Source organism: Camponotus vicinus, unplaced genomic scaffold (assembly GCF_025532165.1).
Source record: "Camponotus vicinus isolate PSW18456_S1 unplaced genomic scaffold, iyCamVici1.0 SCAF_2, whole genome shotgun sequence".
Lineage (NCBI taxonomy): Eukaryota > Metazoa > Arthropoda > Insecta > Hymenoptera > Formicidae > Camponotus > Camponotus vicinus.
The window spans coordinates 599,433-626,926 of NW_028141956.1; the positions used below are offsets into that span (position 1 = coordinate 599,433).

General features: G+C 38.6%; 1 protein-coding gene across 3 annotated transcripts in view; it reads left to right on the plus strand.

Moving 5' to 3' along the window:
• LOC145967356 (membralin-like) overlaps window positions 1–26,671 on the plus strand; it is a 64,978-nt gene extending 38,307 nt beyond the window's left edge. For 2 of the 3 annotated variants that reach the window (XM_083092178.1, XM_083092179.1), the window contains exons 11-13: window positions 14,010–14,109; window positions 19,909–20,281; window positions 21,481–24,552. In XM_083092178.1, the coding sequence (XP_082948304.1) occupies window positions 14,010–14,109; window positions 19,909–20,281; window positions 21,481–21,653 (646 nt within the window). In that variant the 3' untranslated portion in view covers window positions 21,654–24,552. Of the gene's footprint in view, window positions 1–14,009; window positions 14,110–19,908; window positions 20,282–21,480; window positions 24,553–25,859 lie in introns of those variants that run through there. The other variant, XM_083092180.1, reaches the window with a different exon arrangement.
• The last annotated feature ends 823 nt before the right edge of the window (window positions 26,672–27,494 follow it).

Below are 27,494 nucleotides of genomic sequence, written 5' to 3' on the forward strand. Positions count from 1 at the left end.
ATTTTAAAAATGATTGACATCTGCTTGATTATATGCAAATTTCAATTTTGCTTGATTTTTAACAATTTTATATTATTATAATGTGTGTAATAATATGCGCAATAATATAAAGTCTAGTGTCTCCATCGTACAAAGAGCGACAATAATCACATTATATGATTAATGATAAATAAGGAAAAGAGATGAATTATAAAATAGCGTGCAATCACCGTCGATCTATCGATCGTGACAACATACATGGAGGAGCGCACGTTTGAAAAAAGATGCTAAATCACTTATCTCGTGTCGCGAAAATAAACAAGATGAATGCGTACTCGAGACAGCCGTGAATGGAAATTAGCTATCTCGCGAGATTGTTTCGGGAGATGCGTTTCGGTTATAGTTCCGGCGCTTGAGTTTAGGGCTGCTGAGTTAAGCGAGGCAAGTTGTACAAACCCCGAGACACGGGATGTTTGCGATAATTAGAATCTTATTGAAAACGCCACCGGTTTTCCTCGAGCGAGGCAAGACAAAATGTCAGACTCGGTGCTCGCTGGAGCGACTAGGCGTTATCCTCAATTATTCGTCATAATCCTAATTATCTCTCACTTTTGATTCGTTGCGAAAATCCGTCATGTTCCATCTCGACTCTTTACGAGAGCGCATCTTGGCGCAAAGTTCGCAATAATTAGGAAACTCGAAAGGAAAACGACGAATGGGAAAGCGTCGACAATAACGCTTTGCTCGCTGCTTTTTGTCATAATAATATCAGTTATGGTCGATATAAGCTTTTTTATAATATTTTTAGAAAACTGGCTATTTTTCTCAATCTCTTTCTTTTTTCTTTAGCAGATAAATAGAGAGAGAAAGCGGGCGATAGAAATAGTCATAATGGAGCCAAATTAATTACGAGAACGGATTATTGCAAAAATTGGATAGATCAGAAAGTAAAAAAGTATCGGAGAGATTTTCTCTTCTCTATCATGTTTTTCTTCATCTCTTTGCTTTCCTTGGTTGTCAAGTTACACCCAAAGGAATCAAAGCTTTCTCCAATTATAAAAACTCGGTCAACCAATGTTCTTTAATTCCACCATTGATGCTTCAATTTTTTCCGTAGCGAATAATTCTAAATTCTCCAAAATTTTGTGGCAGTTATTTGCCACGAGAATCATAAAAAATAGAGGAAATATCAGCGACCCATTTTTCTCAATATACACATTTCTATAAAAATTTAACAGAATATTTGAAATAGTTATTTATATACGATAAAAAACCATATGTTTATAATCTACCAATAATGTGATAATTATTTACAACGTGAGAATAAATTTTCTAATATCGTACATTAGAAATACGTTGAATAATCTCGCGTAAATCTCTGGCGTAAAATAATGACGTGTTTACAAGTCAATTACAACGTGATCGAATGATCTCAAACGTTCAGATAAATGACAAATGAATATAGAAAATTGAAAAGTTCCCGTTTTTGAAAGCTTTTTGGAAATCTTACTCGCGAGTATATCGCCAAGAAATTACAACTCGTCTCGCGTATAGACCGGTGCTAGAGTTTCGCGAAATGCGAAATTACATCGTCTACTTGTCTGCGCCCGGCACCTCGCCGCCGTACAACTAGCATATTTCTCGAGGTGAGAGGAGGTACGAATTTCTTGCTCCTTGACAGGACTCGAACTTTAAAGAACTTCATTTACTCGATTCGAAAACTCTTGCCCTTCGTCTCTCGTGACTCTTGGCGAAGGGCTGTTTCCGACTTTCTGCGATCCGCTCTGTTTCGGCGGTGATTTCCGCCGACAAGTTCGACTTGGGAAATTGTGCAGGTTTACCTTGAATAAATTTTTATGTGTTTTTTACTATGGAAATAATTAAATTGCGAAATTTTAACTAATAAAAGACGTAAGAGAGCGATATTAAAACTGCCTCAGAATTTTTTATATTTGAGAATGAGATATATTTTTAAATAGTATCCAACTGTAGTGCTACGTATAATTAACTGTTAAACATATTGCTTTCTAGGATAAAATGAAATTGAACTTTGGATTATAACAGATAATGATAAATTCATATTCGCTCTCTCTCTCTCTCTTTCTGTCTCTCGTGTTTCTCGCGTTGCTCGATTCCAAGATCCTTAACAAGATGTAGCGAGAGAACGAACGGCGAGGAGCGATTTCACATCCTGAAATCGATCAGGCGTGATTCCTCATAATTGGTAACATTCGGCTCGCTGCCGTGACGCTCTCTCACGACGACGCTTCTCATCCCGCCTTTCCTCTCTCCACTTTGTAGCGACGACGAAGCGCCTCGAAACGCCTTGAGCCACGAGGCGTACGAGGACGCCTATCGGGGTGGCGTTACCATGGGACCAGAGTCTGGTGTATCGCCGAGACCTCGTTACTTTCCCGATTTCTTACGTAATCGAGACGCCTCGCTGATTCGTTATTTCGCGGGGAGGAACGCCGTCCGATACTTCTTAACGACTGCTACCTTTGGAAAGCTCGTGTAACGAAGGAGAACGGGAGGCGAAAATAAAGGACGCGCGCGCGAAACGGACGTAAGATTCCGAGTGAGAAAATTCGCTGTATCTCGTCTGGCCGATTTAACGCTTACGGAACGACGAGGCACTTTTCCCGCTTTCGTTATATGAGAATTGCAGGAAAATGTCCTTGTAAGATATATCGCGCGTTTGGTTGTAAAATTAATGTATATAGGGAATTTTTCTTTTCTTTAGGTTTCAATTATAATTCAGATTAAATATTTTTTATAGCATATATAAAATATATCATGTAACTGTGATAATGAAGAAAGTTTGGAGTTTTACTCGAATTCGAATCGCAAATTGCAGAAATGCCAAAGGTTTATTTGCAACCGGAGAGTTTGCAGGTTCCGACGATTCAAACGCTGACAGAATAGGAAGGAAACTTTCCTATCCGTACTTTTTTTTTATCTTTTTGATTTTTTGCATTTGAATGTTCGTTGACGGGAGCGGATTCGTGGAACCGAGGTGGAAACGGATGATCTCTACAAGTTAATTTGTAACTTGAGCATTCCGGCCAGGAGATCGCGGGGATGGTTTTCAGCGGCTGAAGCAGGGTGGCGCGGGGGTGGTAGCGGGGGCGAGCTCAGGCAGGGTACACGGTACCTCGGGGTTGTTTGTTGCGCTAATGCCTAATTAGTGGAGTGGTATCGCGTCGCGACGAAAGCCGTTGCCGTCGCCGTCGACGTCGTCGTCGTCGTCGTCGTCGTCGTCGTCGTCGTCTCCGTCTCCATCGCCATCGCCATCGCCATCGCCCATCGCCAACCTTGTCTCTTTCCCTCTCTCTCTCTATACTACTTCTCTATCGTAAAAATACCTTGTAAGACGGAAATCAGTAGCGAAGAAGATCGCGATGCTCTTTTTCGCTTCCCGCTGTTTTTCAATTTTTGCGCTCAACAATGTCACTTTTCCTTCGACGTGTGTCGCTCGGATTTTTTATTTCCATATCGATAATAACACACAATCATATAATATATTATCAGCGTATTCTTCAGTTTGTCAATTTAAGATGTATATTTGCAACTGTTGCAGTAACTTTTATAGCAACTTGAAACAATTGTAGTGTTTATGCAATAATTGTTTCAGGTGAGAGAAATTAAGATCGATTTTTTTTGTACGGGAAGCCTATCGATTTCGTGTATTGCGCGATAGGTGTCTAGGAAAAAAAACTTTCGAGGGTGCGAGTAATGCAACATCCGTGTCACCCTATCGGCCACCCGTCGATCGACTCTTTTCACTTCAATCTGGGTACAAGCGACACCTATCTGCGGGTAATAACGTAGTACTCTACATTTGAACGACTGTTGAATATTCTTTTAACGTCGCTGAAACTTTGTCGATTTAATCCCTTTAGTTTGAAAACCGACGATACAGAGGTGACGGATCCGATAAAACGTAATGATTTACAAAGGACTCCGCGGAATCCTTATGGAAAATGGCTTTCGGTTAAATGTTTCGAAACTTTGCAAAAAGATAGTTCTCAACATGTAGATTAAAAGTGTCCATGAGCATGAAGCTCTAAAAATTCGAGATTTTCAGCTACAGCCATCCAAAGTGGTAGATTTTTGAATTTCTGCAGCATATTCCGAAGTTCGGCAACGGTAGCTTATCTTAGTTGGGGTGAGGTTTTACAAAAAAGTAGTAAATACAAAAGTTTTGTAGAATCAAAAAAGCAAAAAAAGCAAAAAAAAACAAAAAAAAGTAACTCTGCCATTGACAGTTCCAAGCCTGTATTTAAAAAGAGGAGGATAAAATAACAAATACATGTATATATTTTCAATCTGTCACACACACACACAATTAAGGCAGTCTACTTAGCACAAAAAATCATAAATCAGATAGTCTTGATAATTCTCATGCTTCCTACGTGCCTATGTTTCTTAAACTTTGAGGACTTAGAACTTTCACTTTCCCCAACGTAAAAAGCTTTTCATAGGGTGTTTTGGAAAGCTCTCGAACGCAACTATACAAATATGCAATCAAAAAAGTGCGAAGCTCTGGCCCAAAAATCAATCTTATTGGTTCAAACTCCTTCAAAAATCTACCACTTTGGATGGCTGTAGCTGAAAATCTCGAATTTTTAGAGCTTCATGCCCATGGACACTTTTAATCTACATGTTGAGAACTATCTTTTTGCAAAGTTTCGAAACATTTGACCGAAAGCCATTTTCCATAAGGATTCCGCGGGGTCCTTTACAATCTCCCTTTCTACTTTGAGAGTTTTCTCAATCACGCAAAAACAATAATATATACGATAGCATTGCAAATTTTCGAATATGCAAAGTTATAGTATATTATCGCGCTCGCTTTTGTCATAAAGCGAAAGATACGAAAGCAGCGAAAAGAGAAATTTCATTGAACGTCATTATGAATTTTCCAAGCCAAGCCTCTGAATATCAAGATACCCTCGATAATTGAAAAGGACGCTTGTCGGACACACACGAGACCATTCGGTGGCTTACACGAGCTGCCTGCCAATAGCCAGCGATCTCTTAAACTCTAATTCAGCCACACCCGACTGCCGCAAAGTGGCCACTATGGTACCTACAAAGACCTCGTTTTATCGTTTCGCCGCCACTGTGAAGGGAAAATAAGCAATTCCCCCTTTATTCGGTCGCGTAGTCGATCCGAGAGTAACGCGGGGTCAATTCGCAGTCAAGCTTCGACATTAATACTCATTTCCCCGCGGATGGAACGGTAGTTTTGTATTTTTTTCTTTTCGGCGACTCTCCCCTTTCAAGCTTGTACAAAATTATGCGAGACAGTGATAACATTACACGTCATTCGCAACATTTTCCGACATCAGTTGCACGTCGATAAAGCAACGTTTGGGTTTGAAAATTGTTGACAGAGAGAATATATACATGTAAGATTTATCTTTTAGGTGTGCCAAGTTGTATTCCTCGCTTTATTCCTTGATTGTATTAATTGTTTATAATATTGGCGTAATGAGAAATTCTACGATACGATCCATTTGCTATAATTCCATATTTAGAACAATAATCGAAGCATGTGGGTGAAGGAACCTGTAGGTAGATTATCCCTTCGGACGAGCTGTCGGGTAAACCTATTGTAATTCTCGATAGTTATAATTTAATCATGATAATTCCAAAGCATACATTTAGCATCAGAAACGCAGATTTCGCCGAATGCTCTCACGTGGAGTCGGCTAGAACTCCCGGATTACGAGCCACGTGTCCACGTGTCGCCGGAAAGCCGGGATAACGGCGTCGTTAGTATGGACATGTTTCCATCAAGTTTCTCGCCGGCGTAAGATGCAATATTAACGATATCCTGGCGATCCTGGCGACATCGGATCGACTAGGACCTTTCGCCTTCCGAAATCTGCTTTACAAACCTCACGAGTTCGCGTAATCCGTGTAATCAACGCGCTCCGCGGGGACGCGAACGGTCCATCAACGATCGCAAATAATCTCGGACAAGTTTTGGGCGCGTTGCAAATATTCGTCTCTCCGATGACCGCGCCGAGACCAGGATTTCGACGTCTGATTCGATATATTGCGGGCACCTTATTCGAGGACGCACTCGCACGAATCCTAAAACGTTATTAATTAATTATAACACGAATCGGAGAAATAAAAGGGATCCTCAGATATTTTAAATCACGCTTGTCGAGTCTGTTTCTAATTTTGTTAATTTTGTTATCGCTGGAAAATTGTTTTCCTTCAAGTTACTTTTTTAAAAATTTGAATTATGAAAATGCGGCTGATTAAGACAATGCTACTTTTTTCATCTCATATTTTGATTATAACTGATGATAAGATTTTTCTGAAAAATTATAATAATCATACATTTTTGTAAGATGTGTCTCTTAGAGTTTTTTCCATTTATTTTGAATCGCTATTTTTGAGAGAAATTTAGAATCATTATCATTTTCTAATCTTTAAAATCTGATAAAAATAAAAAAAATGAACAAGATTCTTGATATATCTACTTGGGTATATTTTCTTAACAAAATATGTAGATTAATTATATAATATTATAATAATATACAAGACGTGATTTAAAATATTGATTGAAATTACACACTATCGATAATTGATTTTTTCAGCGAGATTTCTCATAAATAACTCTATTTTTCAGTGATAATACACGATTCCACTTGACAGAAAGAGAAGATAATTTTTGACCGATATTTACAGCATCGTAGAGCGTAGAGTAATAAAGTGGACTCGCGCGCCTTGGACAATCGCTGATTGAATTCCTAGCCGAGTGCTTCCTCCGCGGGGGGAATTGCGGGAGAAATACGTACTCCCGGCCGGCGAAATCCGCTGAGCGTGATAAAATGATCCCTTTCGAGTAAGGCGCCGTTGAGGATCATTAATCATGCGATTCCACCTGCGGACGAAAAAGAAGAGCGGGAATGGCATTGAGAGGAGGTCTCCAAAGCCCACGCGCGCGTTATTGTACGCGGGTGGCAGGTTTATCCGGCCTTTAATGCGGCCCACCGCACCCGCCGCACCCCCGCGCCCCCGCACCCCCGCTCCCCCATCGCGACCATCGCGACCATCGCGCCCACCGCGTTACACGCGCGCTCCTCTCTCTTCGTGCCGCAATAATATAGAATAGGACTCGAAAATCGTTGCTTATTCCGCAAAGTACGGGATTATCGTGCGGCGGATATAGCGAGGGGGAGAATACCGCGACAATGCTGACCGGACAATGTATGCCCACGATGTACACCTCTCTTTCCGCGCGTCGTTAAGACGGCTTCCTCCCTTCCTTTCTTCCCCGCTTGCTTCGGCGTTAGAATCTCGATGGACCGGCTTACTCCAAAGTCGAAATGAAATGCATCTCTCGTCCGATTTTTGATCCGAGATGCGCGGCAAGTTCTCGTTCTTAAGGTCGTTTATATGCGCGAGGTGGTCAAAATATGGTATAAATCCGCGAAATAAAGTGAAGTTTCCGCTGACGTACGGAAAAGGAGAGAAAGAAGGAAAAATATCCCGCGTTTCACTTTGACGACTCAATCTCTGTCGGTCAATCTCCGTCGACGTGACAAGGAGCGAATCTTGTAAATACATTATCCAGATTTGCCATCGACAATCTTTCCCGGGGATATTCGTCGCATATGGTCGCGTCCCACGACGTTTCCTTCCTACTTTCCCTCTTCTATCTTTTTCAGCTCCTCGACATCCCCTTCCGTGTATTATAGCCGTAAACTCTCTTACCTATTTACGTACGGCCTCTTTGACGTTCGCCCGGTACGATCCCGTGTGTTTACGCCGATATTATTTCATTTTCCGCTAGTCCTGCTGTCCCGGGACACGACGGGACGCGATCGTCTCCCATCGGACCACGACGGGGATATAACTTTATTTACCGGTGCACGACCACCCCCGTCTTGACCAAGATAAAGCCCGTGTTCATTTACCGGTGTTTTGCTGGCGTACTCGAGGATCGATAAGGCGTAAATTCGTTTATAGAACTGGCAGCACCGGTCTGCGATTTTCTCAAATGGAGACTAAATTGTGTACCTGGTTTTTTAAAATTGTATTTTTTCGCATCATATGCTTGAACGATATTTTCTCAAGGTATAACGCGAGTGACAAATTTTGATTTTACGATACTTATTTCGAGAAAAAACTCGAAAGTTTCTTCTCCACGCTTTTACACGTCGTCATCTTATATTCCATGACCTTTAAGGAAGATTCTTCCAAGAGTCTATCAATCCGATCGTACGACGGCGACGTCGTCGTCTCTCTTGGCGATCAGACCGATATATTTTCTCAGCACTCGGGGTTTTCCCATGAACAGGACGCGCCACCTCGAGAATGCTAGAGAATCCTCTACCAGCTTCTTCGGATATATCCTACCATCGGCTATATCTATCCGGTCACACCAGGTTGACCGCGCACACACATATAGAGATTTGTACAATGTACAGGATTACTCAGAAATCACTATTCCCTTCTTTCGTCGGGGATTTACGATTTATCGTCGAGTCTCTCTCGGTGAAAAGTTACATGTAAAATTGTTAGCTTTGTAATTTCATCATCATTACACTGAGAAAAAAATCTGGTTGCATTAATTAGAATTCTGGTAGATTCAACCAGTATGTCTGTTGGAAAATGGACGAACCAGAATTCTTATAGGAATTACCAGATGAATCTGATTAATTTCTTCCTGTTAAATTTACCACATTTTCTCGTTAATAATACTAAACTCACCAGCACTAAGTCGTCTAAAATTTTTTCCATCTAATTTCAAAAGTCTGTTTAATATTCTGAATTCCAACAAGATTATTGGATAAATTCAATCCAGATTATAGAATAAATTATTTTAAATTCAATTTGTTAGAAAATTAAACTAATAAACAGTGATGCAAGAAGAGGATGCAGCTCAAACACACACAATCAGAGAGCTAGCGTCCTCTTTCTGGCACTACTGCTCGTAAGAGAAAAAAAATATACTTTGGATTTAATGTTAATACTAGTTCTTTATATACATTTCATGGCAAATATTAAATACGAGTTAAGTTAAGAGTGGCTCGCCGCCTAGCGGCAAGCAAAGAAGTTAATGTAACAAGAAATTTTATAGATTCAACCAGAAAATACTAACCAAATCCTTATAGTAAAATCTATTAGACGTTCTTCTATTAGAAGTCTTATCATGATAACTAGAAATTCTTGTTTGATTTAACCAAAATGCCTTCAATCACATACGTCTTGTTGGTACAATCAAACGATTTTTTTCAGTGTACTCGCATGATTCTCTCTGATGCGACAATTTACATCTAGCATTTTTCCATAATTTTGAGACGCTATAATTTCTGAGCCACCCTGTACATATATACGAGTACTGATACTGGCTGCGCGAGTTTCGTTTCATCCTACTTGTTGGATAAGGTCCTTGGAGTGGCCAGTGAGAAAAGGACCTTTTCCTTCCTTCCTTCCTTCCTTCCTTCCTTCCTGCCTTCCTTCCTTCCTTCCTTCCTCCGCTCCTTGTCATTCTCCTTTCTTTTCTACGAAGAGCGTGGAGGAGGGGGATTGTTTGCGCTCGCTTCTCTTCCATCGTTTCACCTTCCTTAGTCCCCGGGTTCCGTCTACGCCCCGCGGGATCCCGCCACCCCGTCGTCCGGAGCTCAGATTGCTTTTATACCATGGATTGATTGACAATATACTTACGTTAGCCGAGTGGACCGTACAGTTATGGAGACGGCTACACCCTCTTTGCCCTCCTGTTCCCACCCTGGTGCCACCGCCGTTAAAGCGCGACCCTCTTTCCTACGCTAGGAACATCGCCGCGGGATCCTTCCATTCCCTTCCTTTCGTACCTTTCCTTTTCTTCGTTCCTCTTCGTTCATTCGCTTGTGTAAAAGTAAGCGATTCTCAAAAGATATTGCTCCTAGAAAACATGGGCAAATTTCTTGGACAAGCGTAAGGTTTCACATCCCGTGGTCACATTTGCGACAACCGGGCGGTTTGGAAAGCCAGGCCAGGAAGCGTTTTTATTAAAACAAACTATGTGAAAAAAATATCAAAGTCAAAAGGAGAAATTTTGGAACGAGCCATTTTTGAAAATAATATTTTCTTAAATATCTTTATGGTTTTGCGATAAAAAAGAAAAACTCTTAATATTATATATGTTTCGCATAAATGTATTTTCATAAATTTATAATTTTATTATATATTAAATGATTACAATATCAAAATATAATTTTATTATTAAACGATTACAATGTTATATAACGTTTGAAATTATTATTTTTTATGCTTATTTTTATTTATTTGCAATTTACCAGTGATAAAATTTATTAGAATCTAGCCAAGAGAATGGTTTAATGTCGCACATTTGTCAATATTATGTTAATTACTATTAATAAATATTTTATGTCGTACAAGTTGATATATTAAATATAAATTAACATAATTTATATATCATCTTTAATACAGTTTATAGTTATTAACTTTCCCTCTAATAAGATTGCGGTTTGGGATATATTTACACCTTGATTTATACCTTGTTTGGATACTATCCCTTCGTATCCCTCGTATTATAAATCTGTCAGGTGTATGCCGAAACTGATTGTTATGAACTGCATTCGACCAAAGGTGAGGATAAGACAAAGTATGCCCTGGTGGGTATCTTTCGTGCGATTTGACGCGAGAGTTATATCTCATAAATTCATTACTATCCCGAGCAATGACGCGAATTTTCGGGAACACCCATGTTACATACAGCTTTTTCTTTAGTAAAGAAATACTTGAAAAATATCTGCCTTTTCCAAATACTTGTTTTGACGCACTTATAAATTATAGCAATGAAAATCATATTTACAATTAATAAGCATGACGTACATAAGTGCACAATTGATACATTATTAGTAAATATAATTTATTGATAAAGCGACTTTTTCTCCCTTCTATCTCGATTAATCGAATAACTGCACATGATAATAATTATTGCTCTCTGCTATGATTTCCGACATTAATCGAGTTATGGTCTGCGTGTTATATACGTAGCGTGAAAAGTTCGCCGAGATTGCATCGGGTAACTGGGGACCTGTTCCGAGTCTGCTCTAAAGTCCGAAAGTAACCCCTGCCGTTCTTCAGTGGGGTAGCACTATTCAATGAATTCAGAATGCGTTTGGAGAGTCTCCGGCTCCTCTCTTCTTTTTACCCTCCCTCTTTCCCGGAAAAGACGTATGAATCGTCGTCGGATGGTTGCGGTTCCTTGAGCGTGAGACACTTTAGAGCTTATGTCCCCGGAATACGTAACGTAGGATTTCGGAGGCGCATTCTTTCTCGTTCCTTCGTCCGCCTCTCGTTCCACCTTTTATTTCTTCACGATTCTTTCAAGCGCGCTTGTGTTAAAATTATATTTCCCTTTTTACAAGCGTAATATTCATTAAACAATCATGGATCGGACAGTTTTCATGTGTATCATATTCAGAGAAATTTTAGATGCTAGGCATTTGTCTAGATTTTTAGATTGATGGCGATTGTCATTAAATTCGACAATCTATCTGATCGATATTTCAATATTTGTATTTATTAAGCATAAAAATATCCTTTTGATCGCGGCATTATATCAAAGTACAAAAAATATTTGTTTTCAACGACGATAAATAACGTTCTAGTTTACGTTAACAAATTGTAAAGTAACATGAACGCTTTAATCACGACGAGACTTTGCTTGTGATCCAAACAAGACATGGTTGGATTTATTGGATGTTTGTCCGTGTCGTCGCGAACGAAAATGGAATGCATCGGCCGCCTAAACTGCGTTTTACGACTGGCAGTGTCGTAAAACATAATGCAAAGCGTTTTACGAACCAACGCCCGCTGTATATAAATTTACGCATCGTAAGATTTCGGACGCATAAATGCATTCAGTACGTATTGTTTGAGAGTAAATGGTCTTAGAAATAGAGATCTGCAATTTTTAAGTATTTTTAAGTCATATATTTAATATTTTTCAATTTTTTGCGTGTTTCATGCATTCAACACATACAATACAATAATAATTCTCCTTGTGACTATTTTTATAAATTTCTTTCACTATTATGGCTTTTATCATTTTTGTCTGTTTCTTCTTTAAAATTTATAAAATGTACAACAATCTAAATTTACTTTAATTTTAATAATATTTCTAAAGATTTCTTTGTGCCAAGTCCATTCTCTTTGCTCGGCAATGTTTACAAAATATTTTTACCTCGAAAATATATCGGAGTAAAGTATTATGTAATAATACTTTAATAATGATGGATATATAGCCATAATTTATGATACATATATCGGATTGATTGAGAGACGCTAAAGTTATATACTCTAGAAAATTAGTCGTCATACTCGTCGTACTCGTCGAGGGGATATACCTACAAACCCCGACTTCTTTTTCTATCATCCTTCACCACACCTCTGCTGATCGCTTTTCTTTCTTCGAGTAGTGATGTTGCCTCAACCCCACCCTGATCCGTAAATATTGGCGACCCCGTAACAACTTCTCGTAAAAATTGCTTGATTACAACCCCTCCTTCATCACCCAAACATCGTTCATCAGCCAAGACTACAAAAAAAAAAATATACACATGCATACATATATATGTACTCGTATGTTTTTTTTATAATTGTTTAGAATACATCAAGCGATTGTTTTTTTGTGTGCAATATTATGATAAAAAGTGGGTTTAAATTTTTAAATTTAAATTCCATTTTTTTAAATAACCGCGCAAACGTGCAAGGAATATTTATTATATTTTTTTAATCATCGAATATTGTGTTACTGGAAAGAATAAAGAATTACGTCGAGCGTGCACGTGGGTGTGTTAAAGTCGATAAAATCTCGATGAATTATATTTTTACAAAATCCGCCTAAACACATGCAACCCTTGACATATCTAGATTCAAAAATATGAAGATGATGTATGCAAGATACGCTAAAAAAGAAACAAAATAGTATACGAATTTAAATTAAATTTTAACAAACAGTTATCTTAAAATTCTCTCTTGAAACTTATTTTTCACCGAAATGACGATAAAATCCGGATATTTTTGGTGAATTATGAAACCAGGCTCGATAAACAGTACGAAACATATAAAATGAAATATATAAAACGATAGTCACGAGAGGAAGAACTCTTCCTCGCGGTTGAGAAGTGGCGTATAGCGTAGCAAATAATTCAGTTAGGGGAAGATTAAGAGATGAAGTATTTCTGCCTTTTATTTATCATAAAAATGAGATGGATTAATTCTCGACGTGAGATGAGAGAAAGATTTCATACTTTTTAGGAGTATGAGATTAAAAAGTTTGCAATTTTAAACATCTTTTAATCACGGTTCATTTATAGAAAGTTTAAATATCTCCCTTATTTTGTCCATGGATTTTTTAAGTGACTTTAGAGATTGATTGTTCCTTTTCTTTTTTTCAGAAAATATTTCTAGTCATCGAGTCAACTTACTTAAAAAAAGAACGCAATGTGTTTCTTTTCCTATTTTACATGTCAATCGCAAGAAAATTATCCGTAACATCCGATACTTTTTACGAGAATTGTGCGTGTCACCATAGCTAGATAACGCATATTGCGTCACCTAGGATATTTTTTTTCGGTCGTAATAACGACGCATAGCCGCTAGCCGCGCAACGCGTCATCCTCGATATTTCAATAGGCTGAAACTTGATACGATCTGATCGATAGTTCGTCCATATTGTTGCCACGGGGTGGGAACGTGCCGTGTATATCGTTACGTTATGTAACCTGTTAAGTGGCTTGATGTTGTTACGGATTTTCGAGATTATCGCGCACATCGGGGCGAATAAATCTCGTTGCATTCCGTAATTTTACGTATTCGCATCGCGACAATTTTCTATTTATTTATGTCACCGTCGTGACGTCATGGCGCGCGTTTGACGCTGCGATAATACGACTAACTATTCGTCTCGTATATTTCGAGGCACGTTTTTTCTCATGTTGTCATGCGACGCGACTTAAAGACGAGACATGTCGGTTCTGTTTCAGATTCTTCTACCTGTACCACTTTTCCTTCTACGCGTACCATTATCGATTTAACGGACAGTACAGCAGCTTGGCGCTCGTCACATCTTGGCTCTTTATACAGGTGAGTAGTTTATTATTGTGTTATTTTTTTTCATCAATATACAGGGTGTATCTGAAATGATGCACTAAACTTTAGGAGCGTATTTTAGAGGTCAAAATAAGACTATTTTTCCTATGAATATGGGTCCGCAAATGAACCCCTCTCCGAGCTAGAAGCTCCTAAAGTTTGGGGAAAAAATTAAAAATTGGCTGTATTTCAGAAAAAAAAGGTTTTAACGTTACCTATCACCCTCTCTTGAGAGATAAATAAATTTGCGTTGCGGGTGTTTGGTCAATTTCACACATTTTCGAATTTTAGCTCGGAGGGAGGTTCATTTGCGGACCCATGTTCATAAGAAAAAAAAGTCTTATTTTGACCTCTAGAATACGCTCCTAAAGTTTAGTGCATCATTTCAGATACACCCTGTATATGATATAAAATTTGTCGATTTTATTTTAAAATCCGAATCGGTGTTTAAGATACGATCTCGTAAAGCGCGGTCAATGACAGGACACAAGAATATAGTTGTCGGGGATAAATTGTCTTGAAATTGTGGAAACGTGCTGATGACTGGTGAGACACGAATATTTATGCGGTGTACGTATTTTTGGATTAAAATGGCGGCGTCACGAATCGTGAAATAATCGTCCCCGCGATAAAAACTCCTCCACGGAAATAGAAAAGTTCTCCCGAGAAAAATTGCTCTTTTTCATTGAGACGGACATTGATCACGAATATTCCGTGACCTACTTGCGAGTACTTGAGCCGATACGGTCGGTCTAAGTTTAGCGAAAGATTCTTTTCTTCCCCGGCAATCGAGCTGCGTTTAAAAATTGTATCGCAGGCACAACATTTTCTATCTTTCCGAGGTATAAGCACATTTTGACAAAAATTTCTTAGAAATTTTGTTTATATATATTTAACCCTTAGATCGGTGGATGATTATTATTGCTCCGTTTGTCTAAATAATTACTCCATATACACGCATAAATAAACTAAATTTGTTAAGTATGTTAACTGAAAAAATATGAATCAAAATTTGATGAGAAAAAGTCACATTTTATAGCGCTGCATTTTAGAACGTAAATTATATTCGGAATGGAATATTAAATAGGAAGAGAGAAAGAGAATACCGTAGAGATATAGATTGTGATTATTGTCCAATGTGGCTTCTCGATAGATTAAATAATGTTAATCCCCATCACTGTTCCTACATTGCATTAATTAATGTTGAAAACACATGAAATGTTGATTAATGTATCTGAAATATATATGAGAGGGAAATGTTAAAATAAATCAATCAGAAAAAGAGTATGCGGCTTATTTAAAAAACTTGATGTTTCGCAAAATTGACGTGGATTTAAGACAATTAATTCGTAATCGGAGCGCAACTAACCGAATTTATTATGCAATGCGTAAGAATCATAATGCGGGCGCCGGGCTTATGACGCGAGTTTGCACTTGCGCCTTCAGGAATAGCGTCGAGAGATAGATGAGGGAAAATGGGGAAGCACAATATTTTGCATGCGATCCCGTTGGCTACTGTTGCAAGTCCTGCGATTGACAGCAACGCTAGCGCAGCTACGAAGAACGAGCCGTGGTCGCTTGGCTGGATAGCCTAAAGCCGCCATCGCTCAAACTTAAGTTACGTAAACGCAACCGGGACAATGCTCCTGACAGCTCGATCGATAGAAATAATTTAATGCGGCTTCTTGGCTCCCATATACAAATGCGCATAAGGTTACCTTAAATGCGGACTCTCGTTCGCATCGACAAGGGCGTGTCTCGTTCTTTTCATTAAGGACGTCGGCATTTCCGTCAAGTTGTGTGTGTGTGTGTGTGTGTGTGTGTGTGTGTGTGTGTGTGTGTGTGTGTGTGTATGCGTGAGAGAGATATTGTTATTTTCCATCGAATATATATTCCATTAGGAAATATATACGCTATTATGTTCCCTTAAATTTCGCTCGATCTTTTTCTTGCAACTTTGTTTATTCCTTGAAAAAATAACGAGTACCTGGAATTTTCTTTATCTGGAAAAATTAGAAAATTCTTATGAAATTTTATTGAAATTCGAGAATTTAAAAAAAAATTCTCTTTTTCATCATTCCATCTTCATATTGTATAAACAATCAGCAATTCATCCGTTAACCAAATATTATGTATTTAAAATGTATTATAAATATATATCTCTGTTTATATATTTAATGTCTAAACAGAATATAAAATGTGCGATATGTATTTTTAATTATAATTTTTAGCGATAAAAAAAATATTACGTAGGTGAGAAATGTTTACCTTAGGAAAACTATTTATTTTTCTTTAGTACATTTTCAAATCCAGCACATGAAATTTAAGTGACATTTCATTTTTCTTTCTAAATGAAAAGATTAGAAAACGCACACGACAAACTCATTAAAAAAAAATTGCATCAACATTAAATCTCTAAAATCATTTCCTTTACTTAAAATTTTGAACAAAATATGGAGATTAGGAAATTTTTGTATTAGATTTGAGTAGACTCTATTTGGGATAATTTTTATTCATCACATCGCCATATTTATCTTTGTCTTTTATGAATAAAATGGGTCGATTTACTAGTTTAATTGTTATATCATGTACCTGATATGACTTTTGTAGTCTCCCTCTACATTTTGTACATATCATGTTCGATAAGAGTCATCGGTCGCACGATTGTATGTCTATCTTCGTATCTAAGTGGAGTATCGTCTATTACGACGGACACGATCGATCGTAATAGAACATTTGCTATAAGCCGCCGGAATTTCAGAAACAAATTTGCCACTAATACGGCGGATAATCTGATTGGGAGGGCGTACTTTGATAACGCAATAACTTATAATTAGATGATCGCGATGGCCGTATTAACAGGTATTATTATAATGGCGTTACAATAGATAGCCGCTACGTTAATAACTACATTCGATATGTATTGTGTATATTTCACGCGTAAAAACTGAATACCATTAAAGTTTAATGGAGTGGTTAATTCACTCGATAAAAGGTGTAAATGCATCACGATGCTACGTCATTAAGCGCTTGGGAAAAAGATTATATTATTATGTTGTATTCACCGTTCGATTGTCGGACACATTTATAGTGATTGTTGATCATTCTCGGTATTGCAGTCTAATTTAACGGGACTCGGTTATATGTATCTTTTAATAAATTTTAGATTAAGTGTAGTGTTTAAAAATGATTGCGTTTGATTAAAATTGTTTTCAATTATTGTACAGACAATGCGATAATCCTCCAAAAATGCAAGTGGTACATTTCGGATTTTTTGGAGTAAATCTTTGAAAATTTCATATCATTTCTCTCAACATCAATATATCGTGTAATAAGTAATCTGTCGATTAATTATCCTTACACGTGTAATTTCATTCGATCTTTGGCGCAATATTTTATCGCGAAATATTATCGAATATATATGTGGTGCAGCAATTTTTTTTTTACAAGCGCGTAAACGAGACGACGTGTCGACGCAACGTTTGAGAACGTGATCGAATATATGCTTTGTAAATAAACTGGCTTAACCCATCACGTCACGGTGATGACAGTTGTTGCCCTGACAAACCGGGTTACAGATTCGTTAACATGATCGATCGTTTAACGAGCGACAATTATTTCCTGGCAATGAGTTTACGAATATCGCGTGGCGGTAAAATTCGAAAGGCTCCGGGGCACGTCGGCCGAGAATCGTTTCGATTCCCGGATGGCAAAGCTCGTAGGCCGGCTGTTGCTGTAGGTCAGATTTTAGCCGATTAGCCCTGCGGCGTGATTATACGCCGATTCGATATCGGTGTCATTGGCGTTGATTATCCACCAAACGAAAACTCGATATATCGTCCCCCCTTTCCTCCCCCCGATTCCACTCCCGCTCCCGCTCCTCGTTTCCCTTCCTCATCATTCTTTCCCATTTACCTTGGTCGATCCGCTCCCGCTCATCGCGAATCTTTCCACCGGTCTTCTTTTTCTCAAGCGGCGCGGAATTGTTTCGCTCTCGCCGATGAATCGCCGGGAATGCCATTTCCTTCGCGTCGTCGACAGGTGGCCGAGAGGGAGGGATATCTATTTTCCATATCCAAGATTCTTCCTCTCGCTCATCCCTTCCGCGTCCACCCCCGCGCATCATTTGTTTGCCCTGGATTTTTCTATTATTTTAAATAGAGCATCGGAATCGAACAATTCTCATTGGTACGCGCGCAATTTATTTTACATCTCTATAAATCATTCTTTTAACTCCCTGCTCCTCGCGTTGATTCGATCGAGGGATACGCGGATCACCTAATAATATATATGTATGTAACAGACGGGGAGAATGTAGTTTCGCGGCGAGTAAAGCGAAGCCGCGTTATTGCGATCTGCGTGGATCGGCAGAGTCAGGCTCGAATGAAGCGATTGCGGAGAAAGAGAGCGCTCTGATGTAGAACGAATTTGCCGAATTTCCATTTAAATTTGCTAGGCGCGAGCGGACCTCACGCACGAGTCTCACATGCGTGGAGGGTGCGTGGAGAGCCACGAGATATGTAGGTATGTATATGTATATCTCGCCAGGTAACAGAATTTTTGTTTCTGGCTTCTTCGACTGCAACGCGAAGAGAGACGAGCGACAAACTTTGGTGGCACAATTCCAACTTGTAATACTACATATAGATTGTATGCGATGTAATAGATCTCAGGGAGAGAGATTTAGCCTAAAATGACATACCACAAGTATAAGATCAAACCAACATTCCTCCACTGACATTTGGATTTGCGATTGGCTGACTCTTGTAATGTTTGATGAAGCCGGTCTAAAGATTGCGTCAACGTCATTGCAGGTCGATAATTATATGACGTTAATATTGACGTCAAAGGATCCCGCGGAATCCTTATGGAAAATGGCTTTCGGTCAAATGTTTCGAAACTTTGCAAAAAGATAGTTCTCAACATGTAGATTAAAAGTGTCCATGGGCATGAAGCTCTAAAAATTCGAGATTTTCAGCTACAGCCATCCAAAGTGGTAGATTTTTGAAGGAGTTTGAATCAATAAGCTTGATTTTTGGGCCAGAGCTTCGCACTTTTTTGATTGCATATTTGTATAGTTGCGGTCGAGAGCTTTCCAAAACACCCTATGAAAAGCTTTTTACGTTGGGGAAAGTGAAAGTTATAAGTCCTCAAAGTTTAAGAAACATAAGTATGTAGGAAGCATGAGAATTATCAAGACTATCTGATTTATGATTTTTTGTGCTAAGTAGACTGCCTTAATTGTGTGTGTGACAGATTGAAAATATATACATGTATTTGTTATTTTATCCTCCTCTTTTTAAATACAGGCTTGGAACTGTCAATGGCAGAGTTACTTTTTTTGTTTTTTTTGCTTTTTTTGCTTTTTTGATTCTACAAAACTTTTGTATTTACTACTTTTTTGTAAAACCTCACCCAACTAAGATAAGCTACCGTTGCCGAACTTCGGAATATGCTGCAGAAATTCAAAAATCTACCACTTTGGATGGCTGTAGCTGAAAATCTCGAATTTTTAGAGCTTCGTGCCCATGGACACTTTTAATCTACATGTTGAGAACTATCTTTTTGCAAAGTTTCGAAACATTTGACCGAAAGCCATTTTCCATAAGGATTCCGCGGGGTCCTTTGATACAATACAAATAGTCTAGTTATACGAGAGATGTAAGGGTGTCATTTTACCTATATGATCCTTATTATGTCCTTACTATGAACGTTATACAGCTCTATAATATAAATCTAGTCCCTAATGATTTTCGAATTACTTTGAAGATTCGTTCGTTCTTTTCGTTTCAGCACTCGATGCTGTACTTTTTCCATCACTACGAGCTCCCGGTGATCCTGCAGCAAGCGCAGTTACAGCAACTCTTGTTTCGCAATCACGCTCAACCTCAGCAGGCGCAGCCAGCGACGCCCAGCACGGCTCCGACCACCCCGGGCCCGGGGTCGACGCCGTCGTCGCCGGCGACACTCTCGCCTTCGTCTTCGCAAAGACCGAACGTCGACACGTCGACACCTACGACGGAGCAGACGCAGCACAACTACATCAGCGAGCTGTCCCAACTCGATCCGGAACCTGGCGATCCGGAAGAACGACACGCGAGCGCCGATACCGAGCAAACGCCCGCGCCGACGACAACAGCTGATCGTCGAGACGATTCTGTTCAAGGTATGTCGTAACTTGTGTATTTTAACATTGTGTTTCCTGCTAAGCCATTAGTTTACAAGTCATGAAAAGGGATATTTTTATGAATTTCTCGCAACAAACGTGGTGTTTGAATGATCGATAAATATATATTAGCAATTATTTTCAATTTAATTAATTTCCTGGTTATATAAAATTGTCTCTTCCGTCCTACTGCGAAGCAAGTCGTTTTTACTTTAATTAATAATTTGACAATCGTACTTTTAAATGTAATTGTGAGTTGAATTTTTTTATCTCTAGGTGACTATCTATTTTTTTTTATAAAGCGTTTATGCGAGGGGATTGCGAATAAGTACAAGTGAAATTTTATCCCATAGTACTAAAGAGTTAAACGTGCTATTGGATATCGTATATTTGATCGAACTTCGATATTCGTACTTTTTCTGTAAAAATGCATGTATAGAGGAACAAATTGAAACGATACATTTAATTATATATTGGCGCGGTGCATACGCGCGTGTAACATTTATTGAAACTTTTGTAGAAAAATTGATCGATAGAAAAATTCTTCTCTCTCCCTTCGCGACGCTCGTTCCCGCTTAATTTTCCAAAGTACATTAGGACGCGTACGTTATTAGAAATAACGAGAATTTTAACCTCGAGCGCGACGGATCGATAGAGAAGCGATGGCGGCGATCCCGAGAGAAATGCATTCGGATAATTTTGAAATGAAATCGTTGTAACGTTGTAATCGTCAGTAATTCCGTGATTACACGTTTCGCCCGTGTCGGCTCGCGAAGCGCGCGGCGTTTCGCCGGTTTAGAGTTTTGAATGAGCACTTTGTAGATCCTGTGTCACTGACACTCGTCGCTTTTGGAGCGCCTACGCAGTTTGGCACGCGATACCGTGCTATCGTGTTTCAATTCGAACGATCCAACTAGCACTGATTATTTTTCTGGGCTTTTAATTTCATCTCTCGTTTCTCGCACTCGTGGATAATCGATAATCGTTTTAACGCGCGCGAGCGAGCGAGCGATTCCCATCGGAAACCAGTTTGTTTACAGCTGTGGTTTGACTTACAGAGTCGCGCGCTTACACCGTATCGACAGTTTGACTTTTATTACGGATATTTGTTTTCCGAATCGCGTTAAAAAGCACGACGTATTTTTTTTTACTTCGTCACGCATTCCTGTAATAAGGGGCAATTTTACATTGAATCGCAGTGTCGGAGGACGCGACGGTGTCTTCCGTCGCAAAGACGGACGCGGTTCCTCCAGCCACCGGAGCTACGAGTTCGTCCGCCGACACCTCGTCCTCCGAAGGCTTCGAGGTCATCGAGTCTACCGAGGCTGTACGTAAAGAAACAACGTCCACCGAGGACCGGAAGGAACATTAGACTCTGCCTCGGATGCACGGCAGCCAGAGCTAAGAGAGCGAGAGAATCATTTCCACAGGACCACGGACCTTCTCCCGCAGAGAGATCGACGCAGTTATCCTGGAAGTTTACGCTGTAAAGTAATGCAAATATGCTCTTTATGTAAGAGACGAACCAAGGTTTGATTTTGATGAGGACGTTTCTTTGAGAGTGAATAGGTATCGCGCTTCTTCAAGTCGGAAACAATGGACGAAGAGAGGCAAAGATTCAATATAGCGCCACGCGTAGTCGTAGGTTAAATAAATTATCAATGGGAATAAAATATTATCGGGGATATCGGATTTAATGCACTCGGCAACTCGATGTTAGATTCGTTAAACATACGATAGCAAAGGTTAGCTGTTACAAATGTAATTTCAGGAATGATGAGACACAATGTTGCAATGTACAATGTATAGTTCTCCTTAATGCAGTATTTTGTAATATCGTCTTGTGTTTAATACTTGGCAAGCACTGTTACATGATGCGTGAGGTTTTACATTAATCATCTGTACAAAGATGCGTTGAAAAAATGCAACATACATTACTTTTTGTTATCTTTTGATTGAAACATACTCTCTCTTTCTCTCTCTCTTTCTCTCTCCTTCTTTCTCTTTCTCTCTCTCTCTCTTTCTCTCTCTCTCTCTCTTTTTCCCTTGTTTATTTTGTAAATATATTTCTTATTGTACAGAGTAATATATAATTCCTAATATATTTTTCTTCTCAAAATATTATAATATATTTCTATTTTTAATTATTCTATTTTTAACTATTCTATTTTATTCATTCGACAGAAACTTTTATAAATATTTGAATCACGCAAAGATAACGTAGGTAAAATAAGGATCTATTACCTTTTATTGAATCGCGAAAACTTACGCTAGACTCACTCGAAAAACTGCAAGAGAGATTGTATTTAAAATTGCGTGAGACTTACATCGAGATTGAAATTTGATTGAAATGCGCCACAATTTTACGTCAAAATTTAATTTTATGCATTTCAAGCATCAAACTTATTCGTATTCTTGTCTCTGCACTCTTCGTCTCTTGAAAATATTAGGGAAGCGTCAGTCGGCGAGGCCGGTAAGACTACAGTTTCCGAGCGCAACAAGTCAGAGTGCCTTCTTTGGAACATTCTTTCGCCGGAATCTTCTTTGGCTCCGTTTCCGTCGAGCGGATGCGGGATTTTTCTCGCGAGTAGATTTTTGCATCCAACAACTGGCGATTCAATTAATTACATCGATAATCACCGACAGATCATTGATATAGTTGTACATAAATGTGAGACTCATTACGCGATCGATCGCAGCGTTTTTATTTTCCTTTTAATTCTTTTACGACGTTCGATTGTGTGTTCACTTATAAGGAAACTCGTGAAATTCTGATTTTGATGAAACTTTACGTATATGTATGTAGGAAGGGGAAAGACAAATAGATAAATTTAGAAATTTTAATACACCTCTATCTAATTATATCAATAAAATTTTGAAAAAATAATTTTCTCACAGGTACTTTTAAAAATTATTTTTTTTTAAATGTTATTACTGTGATTAAATAGAAGTGTTTTAACCATGAAATTTTTGTATAAACATTTTTCGGTATCTCAAATAATTTAATATTTGAGATATATCAAGAAAAAGTTGCTCTACATATGAGGGGTGGTTTCTCCTAAAATTATTTTTGGACAGTAACTGAAAATTTCTAAATTCATTTATTTATCCCCTCCTTCCCTACATGTGTCTAAAGTTTTGTCAAAATCAGAATTTCCAGGTTCGCGCAATTCCCTTGTCAGTCAGATGATGACTTGACAGAGGATTAATATGATAGATACGCGATCAAATTTTGACTCTGTTGAACACTTTTAATTTTACAGGATACTATATCAAGCGACGCAAAGAGAGCTTGTTTGGTTGCGTGAAAATTGTCGCGATGTGTAAATTCGTACGCGACCAATCACGCGTTTATTGAACAATGTTACATGTAAGGATATGGCAAATTACTGAAACGAATAGAATTGATAATGCACGTGTGCTATGATGCGTTTTCCTTCTTCTAATTTTTTATCTATATATTTTTACGAGGTCTGGAATGTGTGTTTGTCCGAATGTGTTTCTCTCGTCTTGAGTTATTTCACGAATAACGCATTTCCAACTCGCTGTTTTGTAATTAACCCATCAGTTTTACGCGAGTTTAATCAGCATCGAGTTGTGTAGAAATGATAAAATGTAACTAATATAAAATGTAATACTAATAAAGGGAAAGAATAAGAGGAGAAGGGTGGAAGATGCTTGAGTAAGGAAATCGCTTCTGAATGGAATCGCCGATATCGCGTTCATCATCTCGACGCATTGTTACTTATTAGAATTAACGATAATCGTCGTAATTGTAAGTTTACTGTATAATATGTATCGTTTCGGAGTCTGATGTGTCGTCCAGTGACATGTATCGGCAAAAGTGGAAAGAACGTCTTGTTTTATTACGTGGTGTGCGTGTGAAGTTGGACGGATGGGCGCGTGAAACGATTGAGCTTTGTAACAAATGTGATGGCACGCTCGCAAATCGGGACAATTGGCGCGTCAAGAACGTATCTGTCGCGTAACTCGTCATACACTTGGCATACTGTACCAGCGTACTGTAAAATATACATGGTTAAGCTACATAAGAAGCTACGCGAGAGATTTCGATGCGTATTAATAACAGTGGTGGAAAAAGAGCACATTGTCGCGCGGGCAGACTTATACACGTGTGCCCGGTAACATAGGATAGATGGAAAAAAGAAAAGAAAGACGATTTATTTAAGAATTACCATGTTGAGTGTATTATTCGCCGTTTTTGTTGCCACCTCTCCCCTTCCCGGCAGAATTATATATTTGTAGATCATATTACTGTATTATATATTACTTATATTACTGTATTATATATTTGTTGATCATATTACTGTAAAATATCTCTTTCCCCTATTTACACAAGTAAGTTTCTTTTATAGTTGTACATATTACCGGATAATATTGTTACCGTTATCTTTACTATCGCTATTCTTTCGCTGTTATTATTATTAGATTATAAATAAATGCAGAGGTCTCTTATATATATATATATATATATATATATATATATATGATACTGTCTCGATTTATTATCGATTCGTGATTGTTACTTAAGTGCATTAACTCTTCTGTTTCCCCTGAACCGTCGCGTCGCGTCGAACCGACGCGGCGAATTCGAGATTTAAAAGAGATTTTTGCGAGATTGAAATTGATTGTTCAACTTGGAACGTAAGGGCGCACCGAGAGGAAGACGGGAGGGATGTTGGATTCCAAGTCCAAGTCGTGCGGGGTGAAATCGAGAGAGAGAGAGAGAGAGAGGGGGAAAGAGAATGGGATAAACCGAAATAGACAAATAGACACTGGTATCCCTTTGAGAGAATCAAACAGGTGGCGTAGAGCACAAAGATAACGCGATAGAGCGAAGGAAGGAAGAGAGTTGGAGAGAAGGAGGGGGAGGAGGAGGAAGAAGACAAACTGCGTGGGTGATTCGTGGAAATGTCCAAAGAGACACGACACTCCTACAAATGTAGCGATTTATTTTCATTAAGACATAATTAGGAGTGAGTCGCACAGTGCGACCCGATCCGCTCGAACCCTCCATTTCCTTGGAATCGCTCTGGCGAATACACGTGCCATTCGAGCTTATGTTAGTATTTAAAAAAATAATAATAATCTTAAAATCTAATAATCAAATTTTAATCTTGAAAATAGTCGTTCACTTGTGGCATTTTCCTTAAAAATTATCACAGAAAATTCATCTTGTTTGCGCTTCATCGAGATTTATCGTTAAATTTTTTATTAAAAAAAATTCTTTTTATTTCTCTCAGAAATGTATGATAAAAATAAATGTAGCTATTCATTTTTCCGTACATTTATAAAAATCGCGTGTAAAATTGGACATACTGTTTGATTTTTTTTTGCAAAATATAGCAATCAAAGATCTGGTCCCTCCATAATCAAAAAAATACTATATCGATTCTCCTCATTCTCTATGAATATGAAACGATTGAATCGTGTAATTAATGAAAATAGAAGTAAAGAGGCATATTTCTCAAGTTCTTTTAAATAACTATAAACACGTTGAACGCTATTAAGGGATGCGATTGATCGCCATGTGTGGTGCTGATTCTTCGTGTTCCAGCTGGAAAAGGCTAAAATAAACAATTCGATGGAAAGAACGGCAAGAAGAGGAGGAGGAAACGGCGGGGGGAAGGATATACAGTAGAATATATGTATCGACGAGCAGTTACAGAGCCACTTCCGTGTGTCCCGGAAACTCGTGCTGAGATTCCGGCTCGCAGTTGCAGAACGACAGCGGGAGGGAGGATGGAAACAGAAAGCCCACGGGGGCTGAATTTGCATCCAGCAAAGCAACCTCGGACTACTTTATTTGATTGCCTGCCCGCAGGGCTGCCTTCTGTCCCTACATGGACGAACCTACACGTATCACTCCGTGTTTCTATCCTCTCTCTCTCTCTCTTTCTCTTTCTCCCTTTTCCTTCCGCCCTCTTCTCGCGTTCGCATCTTATTTTTTATTTTTTCCATCTCATTCTCTCTCGTCATTTTGTTTCTTCGGACTAATCCTGCTTCCTTCTCACTCGCGCTGCTAGATTTCCATCGGAACCAGAGCGGCGGTCGCGTAGAAACGCACTTTTTTCTACGGACCATGTAAGAGCGGCTCGCTCGTTCTTAAAACGATTTTTTTTCCTTTTCCGATTCGGACCGTGAGGAAGAGTGGGCTGGTTCCAATCTCTCTAATTCCCTCTTGGAAATAAGGCGCTGGAAAAAGCTTTATATTTATATTGTTGATGGTTTCACAATTTTAATCGCAAAATTTCATTTTAATTTTATAAAAATATGTATATTTCTCAGAAATATACATATTTCTAGCAATATAATATTCCATTAAAGCATGTAGAAAACGAATACATTTAACTTGCGCATAATTTACAATTTCACATACTTGTATATTATTTTCGGAAAAGTAAATTAGGTTGAATAATAGATGAAAAAATATATAGAAAAATCTGCTTTTAATTTTAAGTAGATTTTATCGTAGGATTTAAGTGTGAATATTTAATAAGAAATTTTAATATAAAATATTTTAGTGCTGCAGATGTATCAGTTTGCCGCTTAATCAGGTGTAAAACGCAAAGGCGGCCCGAGATGGTGGCGACGACAGTGGCCGAAGCATCGATCGGTTTTCGTCCTATCCACCGACGATGCTCGACGTCGAAATAATCATCCGCTTTAATAAAAACGGCTTATCCGCGAAACAATGGACTGTCGTTTGCAGGACCGCCAAGCACATGGCGTCGCGGTTTGTCTTCTGTACGCGAGTACCTTGTTCGCTCGCTCGTTTTAGTTTTATCCCCGTTACGCGCTAAAACAAGCCATCTTAATACGAGGCCGCTCTTCGAGTTCCGCGGCGTACCTGAAATTAAATCGCTTTCTTGACGCAATTACAAGCTTCATTCTTGGAAGCACGATGAACGCTATGCTTCGGGTTCTATAATGAAAAAATTCATATCGCGAAAATAAGCTAGCGATTTATTGATTTTGGAAATATTTCAAATTCCACCAAACCACAGATTAGATTAGTTTCTTCTTTATTGAGATATTTAGAAATAACGATAGCTATTTAAGTAGATTTTTAAAAATCGATTGCATTGCAATCGATATATTTTACGTTTCAAAATTGTTATCTGTTAAATGTTACATGTCAGAAATACGTGATGCGAGGAAACAAATATATACAATTCGTCAGTTAGAGAGA